This window comes from Bos indicus, chromosome 15 (assembly GCF_029378745.1).
Source record: "Bos indicus isolate NIAB-ARS_2022 breed Sahiwal x Tharparkar chromosome 15, NIAB-ARS_B.indTharparkar_mat_pri_1.0, whole genome shotgun sequence".
In the NCBI taxonomy this organism is placed as follows: domain Eukaryota; kingdom Metazoa; phylum Chordata; class Mammalia; order Artiodactyla; family Bovidae; genus Bos; species Bos indicus.
The window spans coordinates 56,997,373-57,018,664 of record NC_091774.1 but is presented as its reverse complement, the minus strand read 5'-3'; the positions used below and the strand labels follow the sequence as shown (position 1 = coordinate 57,018,664).

The window sequence follows — 21,292 nt, the reverse complement described above, 5'->3', positions numbered from 1 at the left end:
CATTGCCTTCATCGTCCACCACCTGGATCTGCCCAGAATCACAGAGCTTCACCACCGCTCCAATGGGCACATCAAACTCCTGTCCGGATCTCAGGTCCATCCAGACGTAGTCACCCTGTGGGTGAGAGAGTCCCAGGTGAGCAGAGAGGGGCATCAGGAACACCTTCCGAGCAGTGCTGTGCCCACCCTGACCACCAGCAGCTCTTGCGTCGACCACAGAAGAGGAAAGAGAACCAGCTCTCGTGGAAGCCTTGGTGCCTGGTCCTCGGTTGGGCACTTACACAGTGTCATGACTGTCCCCAGTTTACAGACGAATAAGCAGAGGCTCAGAGAGGGGAACAGCTGAGACCACACAGCTAAGCAGCTTCAAACCCAGGCCTGCCCAAAGCCCGGCTCTCCCCAAGGCTCTACATCACATACAGGGACAGTAGACTCATTGAGGTTTAGGCAGAAACACCGAAGCACCCAAACCACTTCCCCTCCGTCCTAAAGGAGTAGTTCCCCCAGACATTCAAACAGCCTCCATCACCTCCAAGGTCAACACTCACAGTCACAGCTATGACCTCCCTGCAGTGACACTGCTGGGCCCCGTGACACACGTGGACATCGCTCTCAGCCACACTGTCTCCTGGCTTGTGGGGACAGCCCAACAGTGTCTCTTGGGGGTGGGCAGAGCGTCACATCTGTATCCCTTGCAGCATCCGGCACAGAGCCTGGCTCTCACTACATGCTCAGTGAGCATGCACGGAAGCCACATCTACAGCCCAGAGTCAGAGAATGGATTTAGAAGAACTACCTTTCAGCACTGGCATCAAACCCGCATGTACTGAGCACCTACTAGGTACAAGGCACCGATGGATCTAAATGCTGGGGATCAAGCAGTGAGCATGGAGTCCACATTCTAGTTGGGAGGAGCCAGAAAAAATACTGAGGAAGTACATTCGGGTTGGAAGGAGGCAGAAAACAAGCACCTGAGCAAGTAATAGTCACTTGGGATAGCTGTAGTGTGGTGATGACAGTGATCCCAATGCTGGAGAATGACCAAGCCAGCCAAGCAGAGATCCAGTAGCTGGGGAAGCCACTCTGTGGAGGAAATCTCTGAACTGAGACCTGAAGGGCGAGAAGCAGACAGGCTAGGAAAGAGCAAGGGTAGAATTCTGGGCAGAGGAAATGACAAGGGCAAAGGCCCTCAGGCAGGAAGGAAGGACTGATGAAAGAGAGGCGGGCAAGAACCAGGACTCATAGACTCTTATTCACCTGGAGGTAAAAGCTGAATTTTATTCTAATCTTAAGAAGAGTGTTCTTTTTGGTGGTTCCCAAATTCCCTAGAGGGTAAAAGAACCTGGACATTCTAATGAAAACATCAAGCGGCAGTTAGAAATGTAACAGCGGCTAAAATTGATTCACAATGAAATAAGCCCATATGGCCCAGTGCAAATAGCTCTGGGCTATGAGACTGGGTTATTGATATTTCTCCCGGATAGTTCTCAAGAGAAGACTCTTGAGAGTCCCTTGGACTGCAAGGAGACCCAGCCAGTCCATTCTGAAGGAGATCAGTCCTGGGGTTTCTTTGGAAGGAATGATGCTAAAGCTGAAACTCCAGTACTTTGGCCACCTCATGCGAAGAGTTGACTCACTGGAAAAGACTCTGATGCTGGGAGGGATTGGGGGCAAGAGGAGAAGGGGACGACAAAGGATGAGATGGCTGGATGGCATCACTGACTCGATGGACGTGAGTCTGAGTGAACTCCGGGAGTTGGTGATGGACAGGGAGGCCTGGCGTGCTGTGATTCATGGGGTCGCAAAGAGTCGGACACGACTGAGCGACTGATCTGATCTGATCTGATGAGACTGGGTTTGGGGACCTGCTTGGGACCTCAGACAAGTCCCTGACCTCTTTGAACCTCAGTTTCCACATGCCTCAGTGAGGGGTGGGCTTGTTGAGTACCAAAGCCAACTTGCCACTGTTTCAGCTTCGTGTTCCCATCAGAACCAACCACTTTTCAGCCCCAGCTGAAACTATGAACTTCCCTTCGTGGGAGGTCAGCACATGTTAGAAACATGCTAGCTGCAAACCCAAGCTTTCTCCCAGAAAAACTAAGAAACTTTGGAGAGCCTTTGGGAGGAGAGGAGAACTCATGTGTTTGCTGAGTATCTACTGTTGCCCAGGCTGTATGGTTACTTCCCATAAACTGCCCTGTTTAATGCTCATGACTGCTTTAATCCCAAATCCAAGCTATGTTTCCTGCCACACTCCTTGCCCTCTCTAAGTGCTGACCCAGGACCACCGGACACACCCCTGCCCAGGCTATTCTGTTCCACATCCCCTCCTCCCCTCCCCATCTTTCCACTGAGTGGACATTTATCCAAGAGCAAACAGCAACTCTTCCCAACCCCTCCTCACTGCCCCACCTCTTTCCTCCTCCTCTCCACCCCCTGAAGAGTTAGTTCAGTCATTTGGAGCACATTTGTGGAGAGCCTGCTGTGGGCCAGTTTCATTCCAGACTCTGGGGACAGAGCAGTGAAGGGAAAGCAGAGGGTCTAGTAAGGGGAGCCCCAGGCTGACGCTAGATGAGGGGGCACTCGGAGGATGTGGGCAGCGGGCACATAGGGCCCCGTGAGCCATGGACGAAGTTGGACATTAAGTAGGACAAGAAGCTACTGGAAGATTTTGAAGCAGGAGAGGGTGACACGATGCATTTACATTTTTAAAAACTTCATCCTGAGAAGAGAACCCAGGCCTTCCTCCAGACTCTGGGCCCCTGGGCTTGCCCCTTACAGCCTGCACCAGGCTGGGTCATCACTGTGTGTGCCCACTCCTCGCTAGCCTGCAGCCCCCTGAGGGCAGGGCCGATCTGAGTCTTCCGTCTGTGATTCCCCAGAACCAAACATAGAGAAACTCTCTCAATGAGAAAGAGAATCAGAATGTGAGAGTGTGTGTGTGTGAGCATGGGTGTGAGTGTGTAAGAGGGAGCACATGACAGAGTTCATGTGTGTGAGAGAGAAAAAGAGAGACTACCTGATTCCCGGAGGCTGGCAGTGGCACCAGGACATTGCTCTCTGCACACTCAATACCCCTGCAGCCGGCCAAGTAGTGACTGACATGCTTCCCTGGAATTAACCATCTCACTGAACCTCATCACAACACTTCGACAGAGGATTCCACCTCTACTTCATCTCCTCAAAGAGGTCAAGACCCATGCCCAAGGTCACACAGGTGTTTTGTGGTAGAACCAGGAATGAAGTCCAAGACTGGCAAACTCCAAATCCAGTCCAGTCTCCCAACACCCCCACCCTAGGGCCCCGCCCTGAGCCCTGTTCTGCAAGCAGGACAGGAAACACTAATAGGGTTCCTGCCTGGAGACGCTTAGTGGACTCAAAATGCAAACTGGAAGCTCCAGCTGGGGGCACCAAAGCAAACAGAAGTGACTTTAGAACCCTCCTAGCCAAGGACTGTCATCAGGAGGGCAATGACTTGATTTTCTCTTCTCTTGATCTGAACTTGAGGAAAGAAGCAAAAACGGCAGCTAAGAGGCTTCCAAGAGGACTCGGGGAGCTGAGAACCTCTGAGAAGACAGTTACCACTGTCCCATGGAAAGTACTTGGGGCATGAGAGTGCAGCTGGATTGTAAGTGTCCCCATTTTACAGATGAGGAAACTGAGGCCCAGAGAGAGAAAGTAATTTGACCACCACCACTCATCAGATCAGTTACTCATGAGACTGCAAACAACTGCAGGGCAGAGCCCGATCCCAAAACAAGGTGGATCAGGAAATGCTGATGGGTGAAGGACGGAGGGGAGGAGGGAAGATGTAAAAGAACACAACACTTTTTTGAGGGGCGGGAGGAGAGGATAGGAGCATTGGGCTCAGGTCTAGCCCCATTGGCTTCTCCCCACAACCGGACTCCAGGCAGCCTGTGACTGCATCTGGCCCCGTTCCTACAACCCTACCACCCCATTGTCAGGAGAACCCCACTGGGGAGCTTTCCCCCAATCAAAAGTTCCATTTGTGAGACTCCTGCCCCTGTGTGGCTATGTAAACTGGAGAAAGTAACAGCTTATCCACCATCAGATGAGCAACTCCCAGCCCCCACACAGTGGCTTCCTAGATGGATTTGCCTAAATGTCCTCAAGGGCACTTCACAACCCTAGCCCACACCCACCACAAACCATGGTAAAGAGTTCTGGATCCAGGTCCCAGTTCTGTCACCAATGCTGTGTGACTTTGGCTAAGTCTTTCTGTCTCTCTGGGCCTTAGTGTTCCCCAGCCTTAAAATGGAAGGAGTCAGTGCTTGGAAAGATAAGAGACCCATGCAAAGAGGAGTTGTCCTTGATGTCCACTTGCCTTCCCCCTAGGCATGAACCCAGAATCAGATCAATACTGACTCCCCCGCAAGGCCTTAGTCTCTTGGGCCTCCCTCCTCCCCTGGGGAAGGGTCTGAGGTTCAATCCCTGTTTGTGAAATGAAAACCAGTATGTTTTAGGACATATCCCTGCCTCTCCCCCCACTTAGGGGCTTCCCTAGTGGCTCAGCAGGTAAAGAATTCCCTAGTGCAATGCAGGAGACCGAGAAGAAGAGGGTTCAATCCCTGGATGGGGAAGATCCCCTGGAGAAGGGCATGGCAACCCACTCCAGTATCTTGCCTGAAGAATACCATGGACAGAGGAGCCTGGCGGGCTACAGTCCATGGAGTTGCACAGAGTCAGACACGACTGAAGAACCTGAGCACGCAGGCTGCTCTTCCCTGGGATTCTCCAGGCAAGAATACTGGAGTGGGTTGCCATTTCCTTCTCCAGTGCATGAAAGTGAAAAGTGAAAGTGAAGTCGCTGGGTCCTATCCGACTCTTCCGGACCCCATGGACTGTAGCCTACCAGGCTCCTCCCTCCAAGGGATTTCCCAGGCAAGAGTACTGGAGTGGGGTGCCATTGCCTTCTCCAGAGCACGCAGGCATCCCCTCCTTTATCCTCATAATCACTCTGGGACACTGGTGGTCTTAGCCCTGTTTTCACAGGTGGGAAAGATGGTCCGACTGACTTGCCAGAGGGGTGGGTGAGTAAGGAAGTGTTCGGTTGCTAACCTTCAGGGAAGGAGGGGCCTCACAGGCCACGCTTTCTTTCTACCAGCTAGTAGGTGGAGGGCACCTGGAAGCGCTCCCTGCTCTGGACCAGGGCAAAGGCAGGGAATCCCCTCTGGGCACCTCCCGTTTTCCAGCTGCAGAAGCTCCCGGCTCAGAGGGGAAGAGAGGGGGCCAAGTGCACGCTGGGCACGGGAGGGTCGGAGGATCGGAGTCTGTATGCACCCTGGGGTTTTGCGACCCTGCGGCCCGCCCGGCTTCTAAAAGGCGCGTCCTCCCCGCACCGGCCCGGGGCTCACCGGCAGGACCGCGTATGTCTTCAGCGCCTGGTTCAGGCTGCGCACCAGCGCCCACTTGCCCTTGCCCGGCTGCTTGGCCCGCGCCTCTGCGACGTCGCCGGGGTCTGCGGCGTCCGCGGGGTTGCCGGGGTGGGCAGGAGGCTCCATGGCGCCGAGGGCCTGGTGGCGGCCGGCTACAGTGGCAGCACGTCTCGGGCTCCCTAATTCACCTAATCCCATACGCACCGGGGAACCCTAAACCCAGCCATCTGCCGCGGGCCCATGGCAACGGCGGCTTAGGTGACGCCTGCGGGCGGGAACTGGGAGGGGGCCCCCCCGGGTCGCTTTGCCCCCTTCCACCCTGGCTGGACCCCGACCACCTGACATCACTGGGGATTTCGGGCTGGCCTCACAGGGACCGCAGCCTGTGGCACCCAGGAACCGAGCTGCAGGGCTGGGCATAAAAGAGGCCCCTGGAACCTCACCTTGACTGCAGCTTTGAAGAAAATCAGTGTATTTTCTACAGAAAGAAACGTGGGGATGTTTTGGAATAGAACGCAATACACTTAGTGAATTTTTTAAGACTAAAGGCCAACGGCATCAAAGATCTTTCTGGTCCCATGACTGCCTCTGGGGAGTGAGGGTGGAAAGAAGTATTGAGGTTGGAGGGGGAGGGGGCTCTGTGGGGAAAGCCTGGAAGAGTCTGTCTCTGGTCCTCCCCCACCCTCCCAGGCCACCCAATGGGTGACCTCCAGCTCAAAGAGGAGGCACTGAGGCCTACAGGAGGGCAGCCTCTGGTCCCCAGGACAGCCAGATACCTCTAAGGGCTCAGACTAACCCGGCAGTGGGCATCAAGTCGGGCTCCTGTGTCCCGGCCACCACACAGGCTCCACTCCATGCTGGACCGCAAGCCACAGTGGCCACCGTCCACCCAGAAGGCATGGGATGCCCAGGCCCTGTGACTCTCCTCCTACACCTGCCTTCTCCGCTCTCCCTGCTTAGCTTTATCTTCCCCCTCTTTTCTCCTACGCACTCTTCAAGGTCTCATCTTTGGCCCTCAGCATTGTCTGGAATTCTGGAAGACCCAACCTTCTGCTCTAGACAAGCAAACCAGGGTGGGGAACAGGGGAATGGCAAGGAAAGAGATGGCGATGCCTCACACAGAACCCGGAGCTGCCCCTCCGGACCTGACCTTCCTTCTACCCCCATCTCCGTTCTAGCCTTGAAGACCCAGCACTCTGCCACCCAGCACATAGCTGACTGACTGCAGTGATTCCCAGCTACTTCCTGGGCCCCATCAGGGACACTGCTCTCAGGGGTCCTTCCCCACTTAAGCCCAGAACAAGCACACATATCCCTCCCTGCCCACCCACTCAGGGGAGTTCATGGAAACAGGAACCAGACCCTAAGACACAAAAGGAGGGCTGGGGAATGGGCTTCTATCCTTCCATCTGTCCATTTAACCAACCTTCACAGGCTCAGACTAAGGCTTAGGGGATACCGTCCTCAGAGCTTCCAGCCTGGGGGATGGACAAGGGTGGTACCGCCAGACAAGGAACAGTTTAACCCTGGAGAGACAGGATAGCATGGCTGCCAAGAGGCTGGACTCTAGAACCAACACCAGTTTAATGCTGGCTCGGCCATTCAAATGCCGTGGGACCTTGGGCAAGGTCCTCAACCTTTCTGTGCCTTTGTTTTCTCATTAGTTCAATGACAGTTTAACAATACCTCAGGAGGTGCTGCGAGGATTAAACAGGTTGTGTGTAACTCAGGTCAGTGCCTGTTAGAGCAAACGCTGCATGAGTGCTGGTGATTACTAACTGAGCAAGTCATGTGGTGGTGGTGGTGTGATTTTTCAGGCAGACATGAGGGGGAAGAGTGTTCCCGAAGAGGGGACAGAAAGCACAGAGAAGCAGAGGTAAGAAGGAAGAGATGGTAAAATAGGTCTGGTTGGTGGAGAGAGGCCCCCTGACAGAGAGCCAGTAGAGGACTGAGAGGCTGGCCCTCCCTGACCCAGACCCGCTGCTCGACCCCGGAGTACCCAGGCCGCTCCTGAGCTGGAGCCTGGGAGTGGGCCCTTTCCCTGCAAGTTGCACGCACCCCAGGCCTGGGAGGCAGGTCTCACGCTGCTGGGCCCTCTCTGGAGTCACACCAGGTTCCCTCCCAGAGCCAGGGTTCATGGCTCCCCGAGGCTTGTCTCCGGCTGTCTGGTCACACAGGACAGGGCCCCCCAGGAGGCGGAGTGCTCCACCAGGAGTGCTTCCCCTCCCTCTTCCCACCCTACCCCACGCAGCCACCAAGGCTGCACTTGGCCACGTGCCCCCTGGGCCCCACACTTCACTACCTTTTCTTTACTCCCTCTGCACCTCACACACTACAGTGCCACCTTCACCTCCACTATATCACCATATGGTCCAGTTCTGACCCCCCTCCCCCAATTTTAAATATGGGGAGATTTTGGTTCAGAAGGGGTAAAAGGGAACTAACCAAAGATGCATAGCAAGCTGGAACCAAAAAAAAACCTTCCAGGAAATAATTATGCCAATTGTCATCAGTGAGTGATGTCAGCAAAGAGTAGAGAACTCTGCCAAGAACTCTTCAGAAACACCAAAACCCAGCAAAAATTGTCAGTCAACTTTACTAGAACTCTAGAAAATATGCACAAGTTGACAGTCACCATTGGAACACTTGAGGAAGAGAAAGGGGACTGAAACCCAGCAGGAGAACTGTGTGGTACTTCAACCCACTCATCCTTCTCCAGCCTCCACCTTGAGGATGGCAGCCTGTATCCTGCTAGGGGTTACTGGGGTCAGAGGGAACAGAACAGACCTTGATATCAAAGAATTATGGTGGTTTTAAACTGTCTGGGGACTCCCTGAAGGAATAGTACTAAAAGCTTGTCTTTATTCCCCAAGTAGGAACACCCCCAGGGTGGAGAAGTAGCTGTGGAGGGCAGGGGTGGGGTAGGGGTCAAAAACATCCAAAGGAAAATGAACTATCCACTGCCTTCTGGGGGTGGAAAAAAACACCAATTGGAGCAAACAGCTCCAAAAAGAAAAGCTCAAAAAGCCCGGAAGAAAGACAGGAGAATGAGGTGCTTCAGAGAAAAGGGGCTTTGAAAAGCATATACCGGGGAGTCTAGAAGACCACGTACACACCCAGGATTGGACAAATGTTCAGAGAAAGCATGAGATGACCATAAGCTCTGACCTCAAGCTCCATGCAGACAGGGAATAAAGGCTAAGGCCGAGTTGTAAATGACCTGAGAGGGCATTAAAGTCACACCCAAACACACACATGCACAGCCCAGCTGTAAAGATCAAGATTTTCTAGTTTTGTTTTTTTTTTTTTTTTTTTGGCTCTAGATCGTTTAGAGACTTCAGTGACCACACACAATAGAGAATGTAGTCGCCATAAAAATAGTTCAGAAAAGTCATTAAACAAAACAACAATTTACAAATAAACAGCAACAACAAAGCCTGAGGAGGCGGAGAATCTGACTTCCAGAATTATCACATTGTAATAATCAAAATGTCCAGTTTTCAACAACAAAAAAATGAGAGTTGCAAAGAAATAATAAAATATGGCCCGTTCACAGGAAAAAAAAAAGTTGATAGAAAATTTCCCTGAGGAAGCCCAGACATTGGACTTAATAGACAAAGACTTTAATCAACAGTTTTAAATATGCACAAAGCACTGAAGGAAACCAGAACAACATCTTACCAAGTAGAGAATATCAGTAAAGAAACAGGAATTATAAAAAGGGACCAAGTAGAATTCTGGAGTTCAAAAATAACTAATATGAAAAATTCAGTAGAGGTGTCATCAGCAGATTTGAAAAGGCAGAAAGAAAAACCAGCAAACCTGAAGATACTTGGAGATTATCCAGTCTGAGGAGCATAAAGATAAAAAAGGATTAAGAAAAATGAGAAGAGACTAAGAAACCTACAAGATACCATCAAGTGGATCAACATATGCACAGTGGGAATCCCAGAAGGATGGGAGAGAGAGGCAGAAAGAATATTTGAAGATATAATGATCCCAAACTTGATGAAAGATATAAAAATCTACACATCTATAAAGGTCAATAAATTCCAGGTAGTATAAACTCAAAAAAATCCTCACTGAGACACATTATAATCAAACTGTCAAAAGACAAGGGCAAAAAGAGCATCTTAAAAACGAGAGAGAAATGATTCATCATATACAAAGGATCTTCCATATGATTAGTTGCTAATTTCTCATCGGAAACCATGGATACCAGAAGGCAGTAGGATGATATACTTGAAGTACAAAAAGGAAAAAGAACATGTTTCAAACAAGAGTTCTGTGTGTGGCAAAAATATCCTTCGAAAGTGAAAGAGAAACTTGAACTTCCCTGGTGCTACAGTGGATAAGAATACACCTGCCATTGCAGGGGACACAGGTCCAATCCCTGGTTCGGGAAGATTCCACATGCTGTGGGACAAGTAAGCCCACGAGCCACAATTACCGAGCCTGCACTCCAGAGCCTTAGAGACGTAACTACTGAGCCCATGTGCTGCGACTCTGAAGCCCAAGAGCCTAGAACCTGTGCTCTGTAGCAAGAGAAGCCACCGCAGTGAGCTCAGGTACCACAACGAGGCGTAGCCCCCCACTGCCGCAACTAGAGAAAGCCCTCACACTGCAGTGAAGACCCAGCACAATCAAATCAAATAAATAAATAAATAAATCATTTTTTAGAAAGTGAAAGAGAAACTAAGACATTCCCAGATAAACAAAACTTGAGGGAGTTTATAGCTAGTAAACCTACTCTATAAGAAATGCCGAAAGTAATCCTTCAGGCCAAAATTAAATGGCACGAGACAGCAACTCAAGCCATACAAAGAAATAAAGGATCCAATAAAGTAACTACAAAGGTAAATATAAAAGCCTGCCTAATTGTTATTTTTGTTTTGTAACTCTGCTTTTTTCCTATGTGATTTAAAAAACAAATGCATAAAATAACAAATCTATGTTAATGGGCTCATAGCATATAAAGATGTAATTTCTGACAGTAACACTATAAAGAGAGAGGGCTGAAACTGTACAGAGTGTTTATATACTACTGAAGCTAAGTTGCTGTTAACCCCCACTAGCTTGTTATTAAATGTAAGGTGTTAATTGTAAACTCCAGTAGAAAAAATCTGTAAACTCCAGAGTAACAGCTAGAGAGAGAGGGAGAAATGAATGAGAAGGGAACCAAAACAGTAGAGCGGGGGAAAAAAATTAAACACAAAATAAGAGCTTGAGATTAGATATAGTAGATATGTACTATTATATATAAAATAGATAACCCAACAAGGACCTACTGTATAGCCCCCAGAATTGTATTCAATATTTTATAATAACTTATAAGGGAAAAGAATCTGAAAAAATATATGTGTATGTCTGTATCTATGTGTAACTGAAGCACTTTTCTGTGAACCTGAAACTAACACAATATTGTAAGTCAACTATACGTCAATAAAAAATAAAGAAATTTTTAAGTCATCATAGAGGAGCTGAGGGGAGGAAGATATGACATATAGAAAAATAGCAAAATGGCAGAAGTAACTCTAAATGGAAATGAATGTAACTCTCTAATTAAAAGGTAGCAGTTGGCATAATAGGCTAAAAGAAATAAAACATAATCCAATGATATGCTATCATATCTATAAGAGACTCACTTTCTATCCAAAGACAGAAATAGGTTGAAAGCGAAAGGATAGAAAAATATATCCAAGCAAAATAGTAACCAAAAAAGAGCTGGGGTGGCTATACTAATATCTGACAACATGGACTTTAAATCAGAAACTGTTACAACAGACAAAGAAAAACATTATATTTTAATAAAAGACTTAATCCAACTGTTACCAACAGTCCACAAATTTATCTTCAAACTTCACTCTGATCTATGAATCTGGGCAAAGTACATCTAGTCCCTCCACTGGCCTCACCATCGAGCCAGAAATCATATCTTACTTAAGCAGAGCAGCCTTCCCCGAGGTCCTCAAAGAAGCAGGTTACATGTACCATGGACCTCTGGGTTCTCACGAGCACTAGCTAGCCTTGCAACCTGGGGCAATTCCCTCTCCCTGAGACCACAGTCTCCCAGCTGTATGTGAGGGGCTATCGCAACGCCTCAAAGCCTTCCCTAGCACCGCCACCCCCCACCCACCCCATATCACAGAAGCCTCCCCATCCCCAATATCCCTTCCACCCCACTCCACCCCCGCTTCCCCCAGGACTCCTGCTATCACAGTTCTGCTTACGGGGTGCCCTTGCTGCGTTTCAGGGCTGTCTCCGCTTTGGTCTGGAAACTCCTCCAGGACAGGGAGTAGTCAGTTTATCTCTGCATCCTTTGTGCCCAGCCTGGTACAGAGAAGGGGCTGAGTGCCACTTTGCTGGGTGGGTGGGTGAGACTGTGGCTGGAGGAAGTATCTCCTGGCACACTAGGCACCTCTAGACACTCCCCACCCCACCCCACCCCCACCACCACTCCCAAAGCCATCAGCATCATGGGTCTGCTCAAACTACCACAGGGTCCCTAGGAAGGAGCTCATGCTCAACAAATGTCCCTTCACCCAGCAGGGGAAGTCTGAGCTCCTCTCCTCAGCCCTGTGCCCGCTCCTTGCGCCACACCCTGTACCCTGCACAGCAGCCCCCTTGCAAGGTCTCCTCTCCTTGCGTGCTGCCCCCCTCACCAGCATGGCTCCCTATCCTATCCGGACCTGCCCCAGCTCTAAATTACTTTGTCTGGGCTTCAATTTCTTCACCTGCGATATTGGCACAAAGATCCTTACCTCACTGCCTTATGACAATAAAATGAAATCAAGTATATAGAGTACCCAGCATATAGTAGGACGGATGTGGATGCTACTTAAAGGATTAGAATCCTTAGCAAATGAGTAAAATTTTTTCCTGAGTGAAGAGATTTGGATTCTTAACACATCTTTATGAAGATGTTTTCGGTGCCTGGTACTCCTGGGGGCTCCACACAAAGGCTAGGATGGGACCCTCTACATATGGATCAAGAATCATCATATTCTCTGTGGTCTCCTCAAAGAACTTATCCCAAATAAAGTGAAGGAGAGAAAAGAATGGAAAACCCTCATACACAGGAATGCTATGAATATGATTTTAGTAGTAGTAATTGTGGCAGTTAATCTTTTTTGAGCTGAGTCCATCACTGGGCAAGCATTGTCTAGTGTTATCATCTTTTGTCCTTAAATATCCCTTTGAGGCCTACCTGTCATTATGCCCTAGCCCTCCAAACCAAATGAGGGTGTAGCCACAATCACTCATTCATTCAGCACAGAGCTCCATCTTTGAGAGGGCTGGTACCAGGGCTGAGAGGCAGTGGGGAGCAGGATGAAGGCTGTCCCCCATTTCTGGGCTCACCAGGAAGCCCCAGTAAGGTAAGGGAAGAAGGTGGAGTGTGACCAGGCTCTAATGTGGGCAGGACAGGGAAGGGTCCCAAAGGCAGTGGTCACAGTGAGGCCTTAGAAGTCAGCCAGGAGATGGGAGACGAAGTGCTCAGAATGGGCAAGGGGCAGCAGGAGGAGGGAGGGGGACCTGGGAGGCAGATGAAAGAAGAAGCACTTTGATTGAACCCCTCCGGGCATTTCATTTTCTCAGCAGACAGGCTGGCAAAGGAGGTTTTTATCCTTGTTTTGACAGATAAGGAAACTGAGGCTCAGGAAGGCTGAAGGACGCACTCAAAGTCCACAATAGCAAAGCCCAAGACGAGCTCAAGGCTGTGTGGCTGGCTGGCTCCCCAGAGCTGGGACCTCATTCAGGACCAGAGAAGTAACAGGAATGTGCTTTCTGTGTGAGGGGTGGGCAGAGCCAGGTTCAGGTGAGGTGGGCCAGGGTTTGGGGGCAGGTTGGGAGAGGGTGGCCATCGAGGCAGAGATCTCCTGAGGGAAAACGCCCTTGGGGGCTATGGGTGACCCAAGCCTTTCCTCTGGAGTCTGCAAATGTCCCCATTCGCCCATCTCTGCCTGCAGCTCAGTTCCTGGCACCCAGCCAACACTCGGTGACAGTGACCTTCCCTTTTTTGGTGGTCTTGGCCATCTCTGACAGTCCTTTGAACGGACTCTCAGGCCCAGGGTCTCTAGAGGGGGTCTCCTCCAGCCCCAGGACAGAAGTCTGTCTCTCCCGATCCTACCTTCTCACACACAAATCCACATACTCACACTCAAACATGCAGCTGCCGGATGAGGCTGCCCATTGGTCCCAGATGGTCCTGGAGGACATGAGGCCACTGGTCAAGCCCCCAAGGGCACACCCCCACCAGCCCAGGGGCCTGGTGCCAGGCCAACCTGGCGCAGGGCCCACATTCCTGGCTCTGGAGACCAGGAGCTCATTAGAGCCTCGGGCTAATCACGGGGAAGGGCTGAAGGTCAGGGGCCATTGTGACCCTGGGAAAGAAGAGGGGCTGGAGGACTCAGCTAGGGGCAGCACCTCTGCTTCTTCCCCATATTACCCAGGGGCTGCAGCTCCAGCCATGTCACCCCCGACTCACTGCTCCCCAGGCAGGCTCAAGGCCCTTCCAGGTCTGGCTTCAGTAGACTTGCCAACTCCCTCTTCTCTTTCCCCAAGAGTTTTCCTACATTTGGGCCTTTACTCATGCTGTTCCACTGCCTGGAACACCCCGGGATTTGGAGATATATATAAATAAGTAATTTCTGACCAGCGGGGTGAGTGCAATGAGAAAGGGAGGTCCCAACAGACATCTCAGAGGGAGAAGTTCTAGACTGAGCCTGAGAGAGTCAGGAAAAGTTTCACACCTGGGTTTTGAAGCATAGATAGGAGTTTTCTAGGGTTATTCCTGGCATAGGAAGATGAAGGTCAGTGGGGTGGGGGGAAGCACTCACCTGCTGAAGAATCACCATTGTCCTTGGTCAAATGCTCCTGCTGCCCGCCTGGCCAGACACGATTCTGCAGGGAAAGAGACCATAGCAAGCCTCTGAACAAGCCAGCCCTGGAAGCACTGGGCCTGCCTGGGGTCACCTGGGCTCTTCCCAAAGCCCAGCCCCTCCTGCCTCTGAGGAACCCTCTCTGGCTTCTCTCCCTCTGGCCACAGCCCAGCCTGTGTGACCTGAGCCTCTGCCACTGTCACCAGCTCCACTGCCCAGAGCAGCTGAGCTGTTCTCTCACTGCTGTTATTCAAAGGTTCCCAAAGGGCTCCTAAAATAGCAGCAAGTGCAACCCCGTTCACCCAGACACATGGGCAAAGAGGCCCAGAGAGGGACCAAGACTTGCCAAAGGTCACACAGCAGGGCAGGGCAAATTCAGGACTAAGACTTGGTCTCTAACCACCCAGCTCAGGGCTGCCCCAGGAGTGCAGGGGACAGGGACAGGCTGGCCCAAGAGGAAGGCCAGGCTGAGCATGACCTGCTCATGACAGCCCCTGCCTTCAGGATGGTGACCCTAGTCTCTCTTCCATTTTGCGTTTAAGGCCCAGACTGTGCCTCTAAAGCTTGCTTCCCTGCTTTCTCCCTGCCCTACCCTTGCCCTTAGGCCATCCTCAGCACTCACTCTTGAAATATGCCAGCCCTTTTCATACCTCTTGTCCTTTGCATACTCTGGCCCCTCTGCCTGGAACTCAAATTCCTACCTAGGTTTCATGGCACCTCTTCCAGAAAGCCTTCCCTGACCATCCCCAGGCTGCCAAGAGCTCTGATGTTTCCCTCTGTCTAGCCCTGACTATATGCATTTGCTGTCTGGTCAGGGTCTGTCCCACCCCTGCTTCCAAAGTAGGGGAGTTGATCCAGGGCAGGGTGTGGGGCTCAGCTATTACCTCATACAGCCCAGGGCCAAATCCATGGCCAGCTCAGGAAGAACTTGTGGGGCTGAGCGTGGTGATCAATGTCAACCCCAGCCCATAGGCTCTGGCAGGAGGCCCCTCCGGTCCCCTACCTGCCTCCCAGGATGAGAGGATGAGCATCAATTTTTCATAAGGTCCATTCAGAGGCACTGGGGCATTTGATCCTCTGCCCATGACACTGCCTGATACCTGAGCCCTGACCCCTGCCCTGGGGCTCCAGGATACAGCAGGCACACTGTCTTTCTGGAGACTGCACTCGGCCTGGGTACTTGGCTGGGAAGAGAATTCAACAAGGACTGCCCAGCTGTGGTGCTGGGCCTTCATGGCTTTAAGCGGGTGGAAAGGGGTTGTTGAAAGGGAGTAGAATTTAAGGGCCAAATGTAAGGAAAAAGCTACAGAACAGACTTTTTTTCCCTAAAAATAAAAACTAATCCCTGTTCAAGTTAATTACTTTTTAATTGACAACAGGGAACAGAGAACTGATTGTACATGTCCACGGAGGAGCCAGAATACTGGAATGGGTTGCCATGCCCTCCTCCAGGGATCTTCCTGACCCAGGGATCAAACCCGCATCTCTTATGTCTCCTGTATTGGCAGGCAAGTTCTTTATAATTAGCACCCCCTGGGAAGCCCTTGGGAGAAGGCAATGGCACCCCACTCCAGTACTGTTGCCTGGTGGGGCTTCATCTCCCATTTCACAGATGGGAAATTTAAGGCACAGACTAAGTGACTTACCCAAGGAGAGAGAGAGAAAGAGATAGTGGCTGAGAGAGGCCTAAGGAGACAAAGAGTCAGGGGCAGAGTACTCTCTGCCACTCCTTTCCCCCACCCTCTGCATGTCATTCCCAGCCTCCCTTCCCGTCCCAGCTCTTGTCAGAGAGATGGCAGGGGGCCCAGACCGGGAGCAAGTAGGGGCAGTAGCTCCAGGGTGGCCCGAGCCCCTGACTCCCCCGAAATTTAGCAAACCTTTCTCCCAGTGCCCAGGAGAGTGAGCAGCCTGTCCTTACCTGGCTCCCAGCTGCCCGGCACCGCGCTGCAGCTGTCACCTGCAAAGAGGGCTCAGGAAGCTGGGTTGGGGGACCTGGGCCAGCCTGCAGAATGCACCCCCTCCTCTTCAGCCTCACTCTGGGCCTTGCTCTGGGGTCGCTCTGGGTTTTTCACAGCATGACTCTCTCTCTCAGTCTCTCCCGCCCAGGGCAGCTCTCTGGCCAGCACGGCTGCCCTCTCCTTCCCACTCTGGAGCCTTCCCCCGGGAGGCGGAGTCGGAGGGCCCTCAAAGGTCTGGGTGTCGTGACATCAGCCTGGGAGGCGGGCTGTGCTGCCCAGGGCCCTGGCAGGGAGGACCGGCCACCCCGCGGGGAGGCAGGGGCACCGAGGCCTTTCTCGGCTGTGTGGCTGACCTGCGTGGAGCCAGGCCCGGGGCCCCTCACGCCAACCTCAACTGCCTCCTATCCTTTGCAGTAATACCCACCACCTGCTCTCAGCACCTAGGCTCTCAGGAAACCTCGTTCTGATCCTGACTCTGTCACTGAATTGCTGGGTCTGGGCCCTTGCCTGCTCTCTGCTACACCTGGTTCCTTCTCTGCAAAATGGCTGTGAGAGCAAAGGACCAGCAAGCAGGGAGGGAGGTAGCGAGCCCTGCCTCCTGGCCCTTCCTCCCCGCCCCACACACACAGCCATTGCCTCAGGCCACTTCCCGAGGGCTCCCCTCAGAGGTGTCCCCTGAAGCTCATCACTTCACCACCAACCCACAGCTTGTTCTGCGGGGGTAAGGGACGGGGGTGCCTGTGGTCACTCAACATCCAGGAAACTTTGTCAAACCTGCTGACTGTGTGACTCAGGCAAATTGAAGTGGAAAATGTGATTTTACAGTAGGGGAGGAGAGTAAAAAAGGAAGAATAAATAGTGTTCGCTATTAGCGTCAGGGAAGACAGTGACGCCCAGGACTCCCCGCTGAGACCTGGCCCTTGCACTTAAGGGCCCTTAGCCTGCAGCGACCCTGGCAGCTGCCCCAGACAAGCAGGCCTCTCCAGGGAGCTTTGGCCGGGGTGGAGGGAGGCGCTCTTTTGAATTCTCTGTAACTGGGATGTGCCTGAGGGAAGGGGCCACCTAGCTGCCACCCACAGGATGGTGTAGGGCACCTGGTGTGGAGAGGGGAACCAATGGCCCAATGGCGCCCCCTGGAGAGCAGGGATAAGCATCCAGCCTGTGCCTGGAGCACCTGGGTGACAGCACTGGAACTCAGCCTCTGCGGGGGCAGGGGTCCCCTCAACCTGACGATCTTGACCCCTGAAGACCCCTGGCTGCAGGAGTGTGTTTGACCAGGAGCCCATGATACGAGTTGCTCCCGGACCCCGTCCCTGCTGCTGGACTCCCACCCGTCGTCTGGGGAGGTTCCTCTTGGCACCTAGCACCCCCCATACCTAGCACCCCCTAATCATCTCTTGCCAAGCATCCAAGAGTGGGCGGGCAATGGTGTCAGCCTCACACCGATGGGAAAATTGAGCCCTGGAGAGGAGACGGTGTTCCAGGCAGAGTGCAGGGATGGAGAGAAGCAGTAAGGAAGGGGATGAGGGGTCGGGCATGTGTTTCTCTCCAGCTGCTGTGTAGCTACACCTACTCAGCACCCACCTGGGGCCAGGCACTAAGCTAAGGTGGGCACCTCATTCATCATGTCCTTCTCTCCGTCTTAGGGGGAAATGTTGGTCTTAATTCAGTTATTTCTCTCTTGTTCCCCTCCCTCAACCCAGTCACAAAGTTCTGTCCATTCTATCTCCATAATGTACCCGGTTTCTCCTTCCAGTCCTGGCTTTCTGGCTTGAGCTGCCGGCATCTTCCCCCCAACAGCCTCCACTCTGGTCCACACCCCATCTGTGCCCCCACAAGCCCATCTCCTTTTTGGCCTCCTTCACGCAACTGCCCCCAGCAGGCTCTCACACCACCTCACCACTCATTCTGTGTCCCTCCCCAGTCTGGAGACTGCCCCACAGAAGGCACTCTGGCTGTCTCGCTGCACCCCCAGTGCCTGGGACAGATGTGAAGGTGAAGGGACAACTGAGTGATCCCTATGACAGCAACCCTGTTCCCCGTGGGGAGCGAGGGAGAGCAGGGCCCAGCCTCAGCTGCGACTACCTCATGCGACTCTCAGACCAGAGGACAGTCCCCCAGGCCCAGGAAACGTCCCCTTCACTGTCATTCCAGGGACAAAGACACAGGCAAGCCTCTCTGGAATCGTGGTAACATTTATTCTGAGAACAGAACAGGTCTCCACTCACCTGACCCCTGAGCTCGGCCCTGAGGGGTGAGTCAGGGTGGCACAGAGCAGGAGCCCCACCCATCTTCAAATGGGGACTTGAGGCCCGTGGAAGCTGCAGGGTGCACCAAGCAAGCAGAGCAGCTGCTCTCCCCACCCAACCTCCAGCCCCAGCCTGAAAGACCTCCATCTTCACATACCCAGGCCCCAGGACCTTCTGGGACCCAGATCATCACACAGCCAGGAGCCAGCCTGGCCCACCCAGAGGGGTGGGAAGCAAGGGCAGGACTGCTGAGCCAGTTTTGTTTGAGAAGGGGGCAGGGGACAGTGCCCAGCCCCCAGGCAGAAGCCCATGCAGATCACCCAGTTGGCCGTGGGTTCCCCCATAGCCCAGGTGCACGTGGCTGAACAAAGACCCACGTGTGGGCCCGAGGTTCCAGGCTGGCTTATCTGGCCCTCGGCTCTCCACCCAACTCTCGAGTCTTCCTTTCCAATAGACATTGAGAAGTGGTGATTACATGACCGTGTATAGTGCATACGCATACAGAGATATACAGAGAAAGGGTACTGTTTTGCCCTTATTCAGCACTTGTTAGGAAGAGTGCTGACAGTTGAGAATTATTGGCCCCACTTTGCAGAAGGGGAAATCGAGGCACAGGAGGTTTAAGCAACTTGCTCCTGGTCATACACAAAGTCCTCACCCTAGGCTCAGGTTCAGGAAAAGAAATCCTCTTGTTCTCCTTGTCCTTCAGTTCCTGGCCCCTCCCATGTCCCAGGACCAGGACACAGGGGCAGAGTGGGCTGGAGTAAGGAGGCAAAGTCAAGGATCCAGCAGATCCAGCCAGGACACTGCACCGAAGAGCCAGATCTGGAGCCAAAAAGTCAGGTTTCCCTGAAGGAATTCCCAGCAAGGCCACAGGAATTCCCCATCTTGAATCAACTGGACTTTTTCATTTACATCACCTGGTCTGGAGCCCAAGAAGGACACAGAAGAGACCCAAAACTGGCCACAGCCCTAACACTCTAAGAACACAGCTGACGCCAGTTGGCAAAGCATCCCAGGACAAACCCGTCTTCTTCATCCACCTCCAGACCTCCTCTGAGACGGTATGACCTCGCTCACGTCCCTCCCCAAGCAGATCAAAATAAAATCAGAGGATCACAGGAAGTGGAGTTTAAGAAGAAAAAAGGGTTCAGGCTTTCAGTTTTCCTTTAAAAACCCCTGGTTAAAATTGAGAGTTAAAACAGAAAAATATAAAACCTTGAGGACTAAAAGGAGCATTTTGGTCCGGGCAGCAAGAGGGTTATGGCTCCTCAGCCGCGTTTTTGGGGGGAATGTTGGTGGAGGTGCCTCTGGTCAGGTAGTGGATTTACCATCTCCTGCCAAGCGTAATGGGTGACCTGCAGGCTAGAGACCACCACCCCGGAGCCTCTGCTCCGAGGAAAAGCCCAGGTCTTGCAGCAGAGTGTGCCCTGGGAGCGAGTGCCTCCCATGGAGTCCCCACACCCCCCTCCACCTGCTGGCCCACTACACCAGACACACTCCTTTCCACATCAGGGCAGTGGGGGCAGGATGCCCTTCCTCGACACCACTGCCACCGCCTCTCCAGGGACCCCAAGCCAGAGGCTGGGAATGAAACGGAACCTAGGAGCAGGCGACCGCAGCCCCTCTGGGCATCTGCCTCTGAGAGGACCTGAGAGCAGAGGAGAGGCCCAGGACAGTGGCCTGGCTCCATCGGGGGTCTCACGGACATGTTTACTCATTTGGCAAATCTCCTCTGAATAAAAACGACAGGCAGGTGAGTGGGTAGGACTGCAGAACGGACAGATGTCACCTGCACATGTCTCTAATTCCAGCCTCAGCAGGAACCCAAGAGCCAAGCAGCCTTTCACAGTGGCTCGAAAACCAGATGAAGATGACAGAGACAGCAAGTCTGGGACACAGGGCAGGCCCTGGGGACACGTGGGACAAGGGTGGGCCTTGGGGATGTGGCAGTTCGTGTGTAAACAAGTGACATCTTGGCACTCTGTTGGCAGACAGCAGGGCCTTGGGAAAAGGTTTTCAGTGGACAGAGCCCCTTAGCCATGGTGGCAGTTGGGGTAGGGGGTGCTATTTTAAATCTCAGGCAAGAAGACTCCTCCATGAGAAGGGAATGCTTGGGGGTCCTTGGGACACTGAGGCCCAGAGCGGGGCAGAGACCTCCCAAGGTCACACAGCAGGTCAGTGCAAAGGTGGGAAAAGGACCCCTTGTCCTGCTCCCAGGCTAGTCCCTGGCCAGGGTGGGGACATGCAGAGGTGATGAGAGCTGCAGGTGCAGGTAGGTGGGTGGGCATCAGACAGCCGTGAGGGAGGCACTGCTGAGCACGCGCACAGCGACAGTGCCCGGCAGGTCACTGGGCTGCCGGCTGTTGCGGTCGCGGAGGTGGAGGGTGTGCAGGGCCTGGAGGTCGTCTGCGTTGGCTTTCAGGTGCACCTGGCCCAGGAACTCATCTTTCAGGACTCGGTGGTTCCAGATCTGGAAAGAGACAGAGGATGGTGCAGGGTCATCGCTGAGGAGAGGAGCATGGGTCTGTGGGGCTGCGGCAACAGTGGCAGAGCCTTGAGTCTCCTTCCTGGGGCGCAAGATGGGCCAAGGAAAAGGAGCCCTGCACCGCCTCTGCCTCACCAGGGACCTTGGGCAAGGCTGTGCCCCTTCCAGAGCCTCTGGCTTCCTCCCATCCGTCAAAGCTCCCTTCCATGTCTAAAGTCTGTCACTATTAGCTCTGCTGTTGACCTTGGGTGACCTTGGACAAATGATACACCCCCTGCTCTGGTTTCCCCATCTTTATTATGAGGGTTGGATCAGTGGCCCC

General features: G+C 52.7%; 2 protein-coding genes across 10 annotated transcripts in view; both read right to left on the bottom strand.

The window, feature by feature from the left end:
- Window positions 1–16,931, bottom strand: part of MYO7A (myosin VIIA) — a 104,447-nt gene extending 87,516 nt beyond the window's left edge. For 2 of the 5 annotated variants that reach the window (XR_011570900.1, XM_070803959.1), the window contains exons 1-3: window positions 16,194–16,931; window positions 14,234–14,297; window positions 2–115 (exon numbers count right to left, since the gene is read on the bottom strand). Coding sequence is in view for 4 of the 5 variants with exons in the window: in XM_070803959.1 (XP_070660060.1) it covers window positions 2–115; window positions 14,234–14,251 (132 nt within the window). In the remaining variant the exon portion in view is untranslated. Of the gene's footprint in view, window position 1; window positions 116–11,626; window positions 11,797–14,233; window positions 14,298–16,193 lie in introns of those variants that run through there. The other 3 variants (XM_070803956.1, XM_070803958.1, XM_070803957.1) reach the window with 3 other exon arrangements.
- A 1,481-nt stretch (window positions 16,932–18,412) lies between these two features.
- The window catches only part of CAPN5 (calpain 5), a 57,355-nt gene continuing 54,475 nt past the window's right edge, over window positions 18,413–21,292 (bottom strand). For all 5 annotated transcript variants that reach the window (XM_019974829.2, XM_070803962.1, XM_019974828.2 and 2 more), the window contains one exon: window positions 18,413–20,955. In XM_019974829.2, coding sequence (XP_019830388.2) covers window positions 20,773–20,955 — 183 coding nt within the window. In that variant the 3' untranslated portion in view covers window positions 18,413–20,772. The remainder of the gene's footprint in view (window positions 20,956–21,292) is intronic.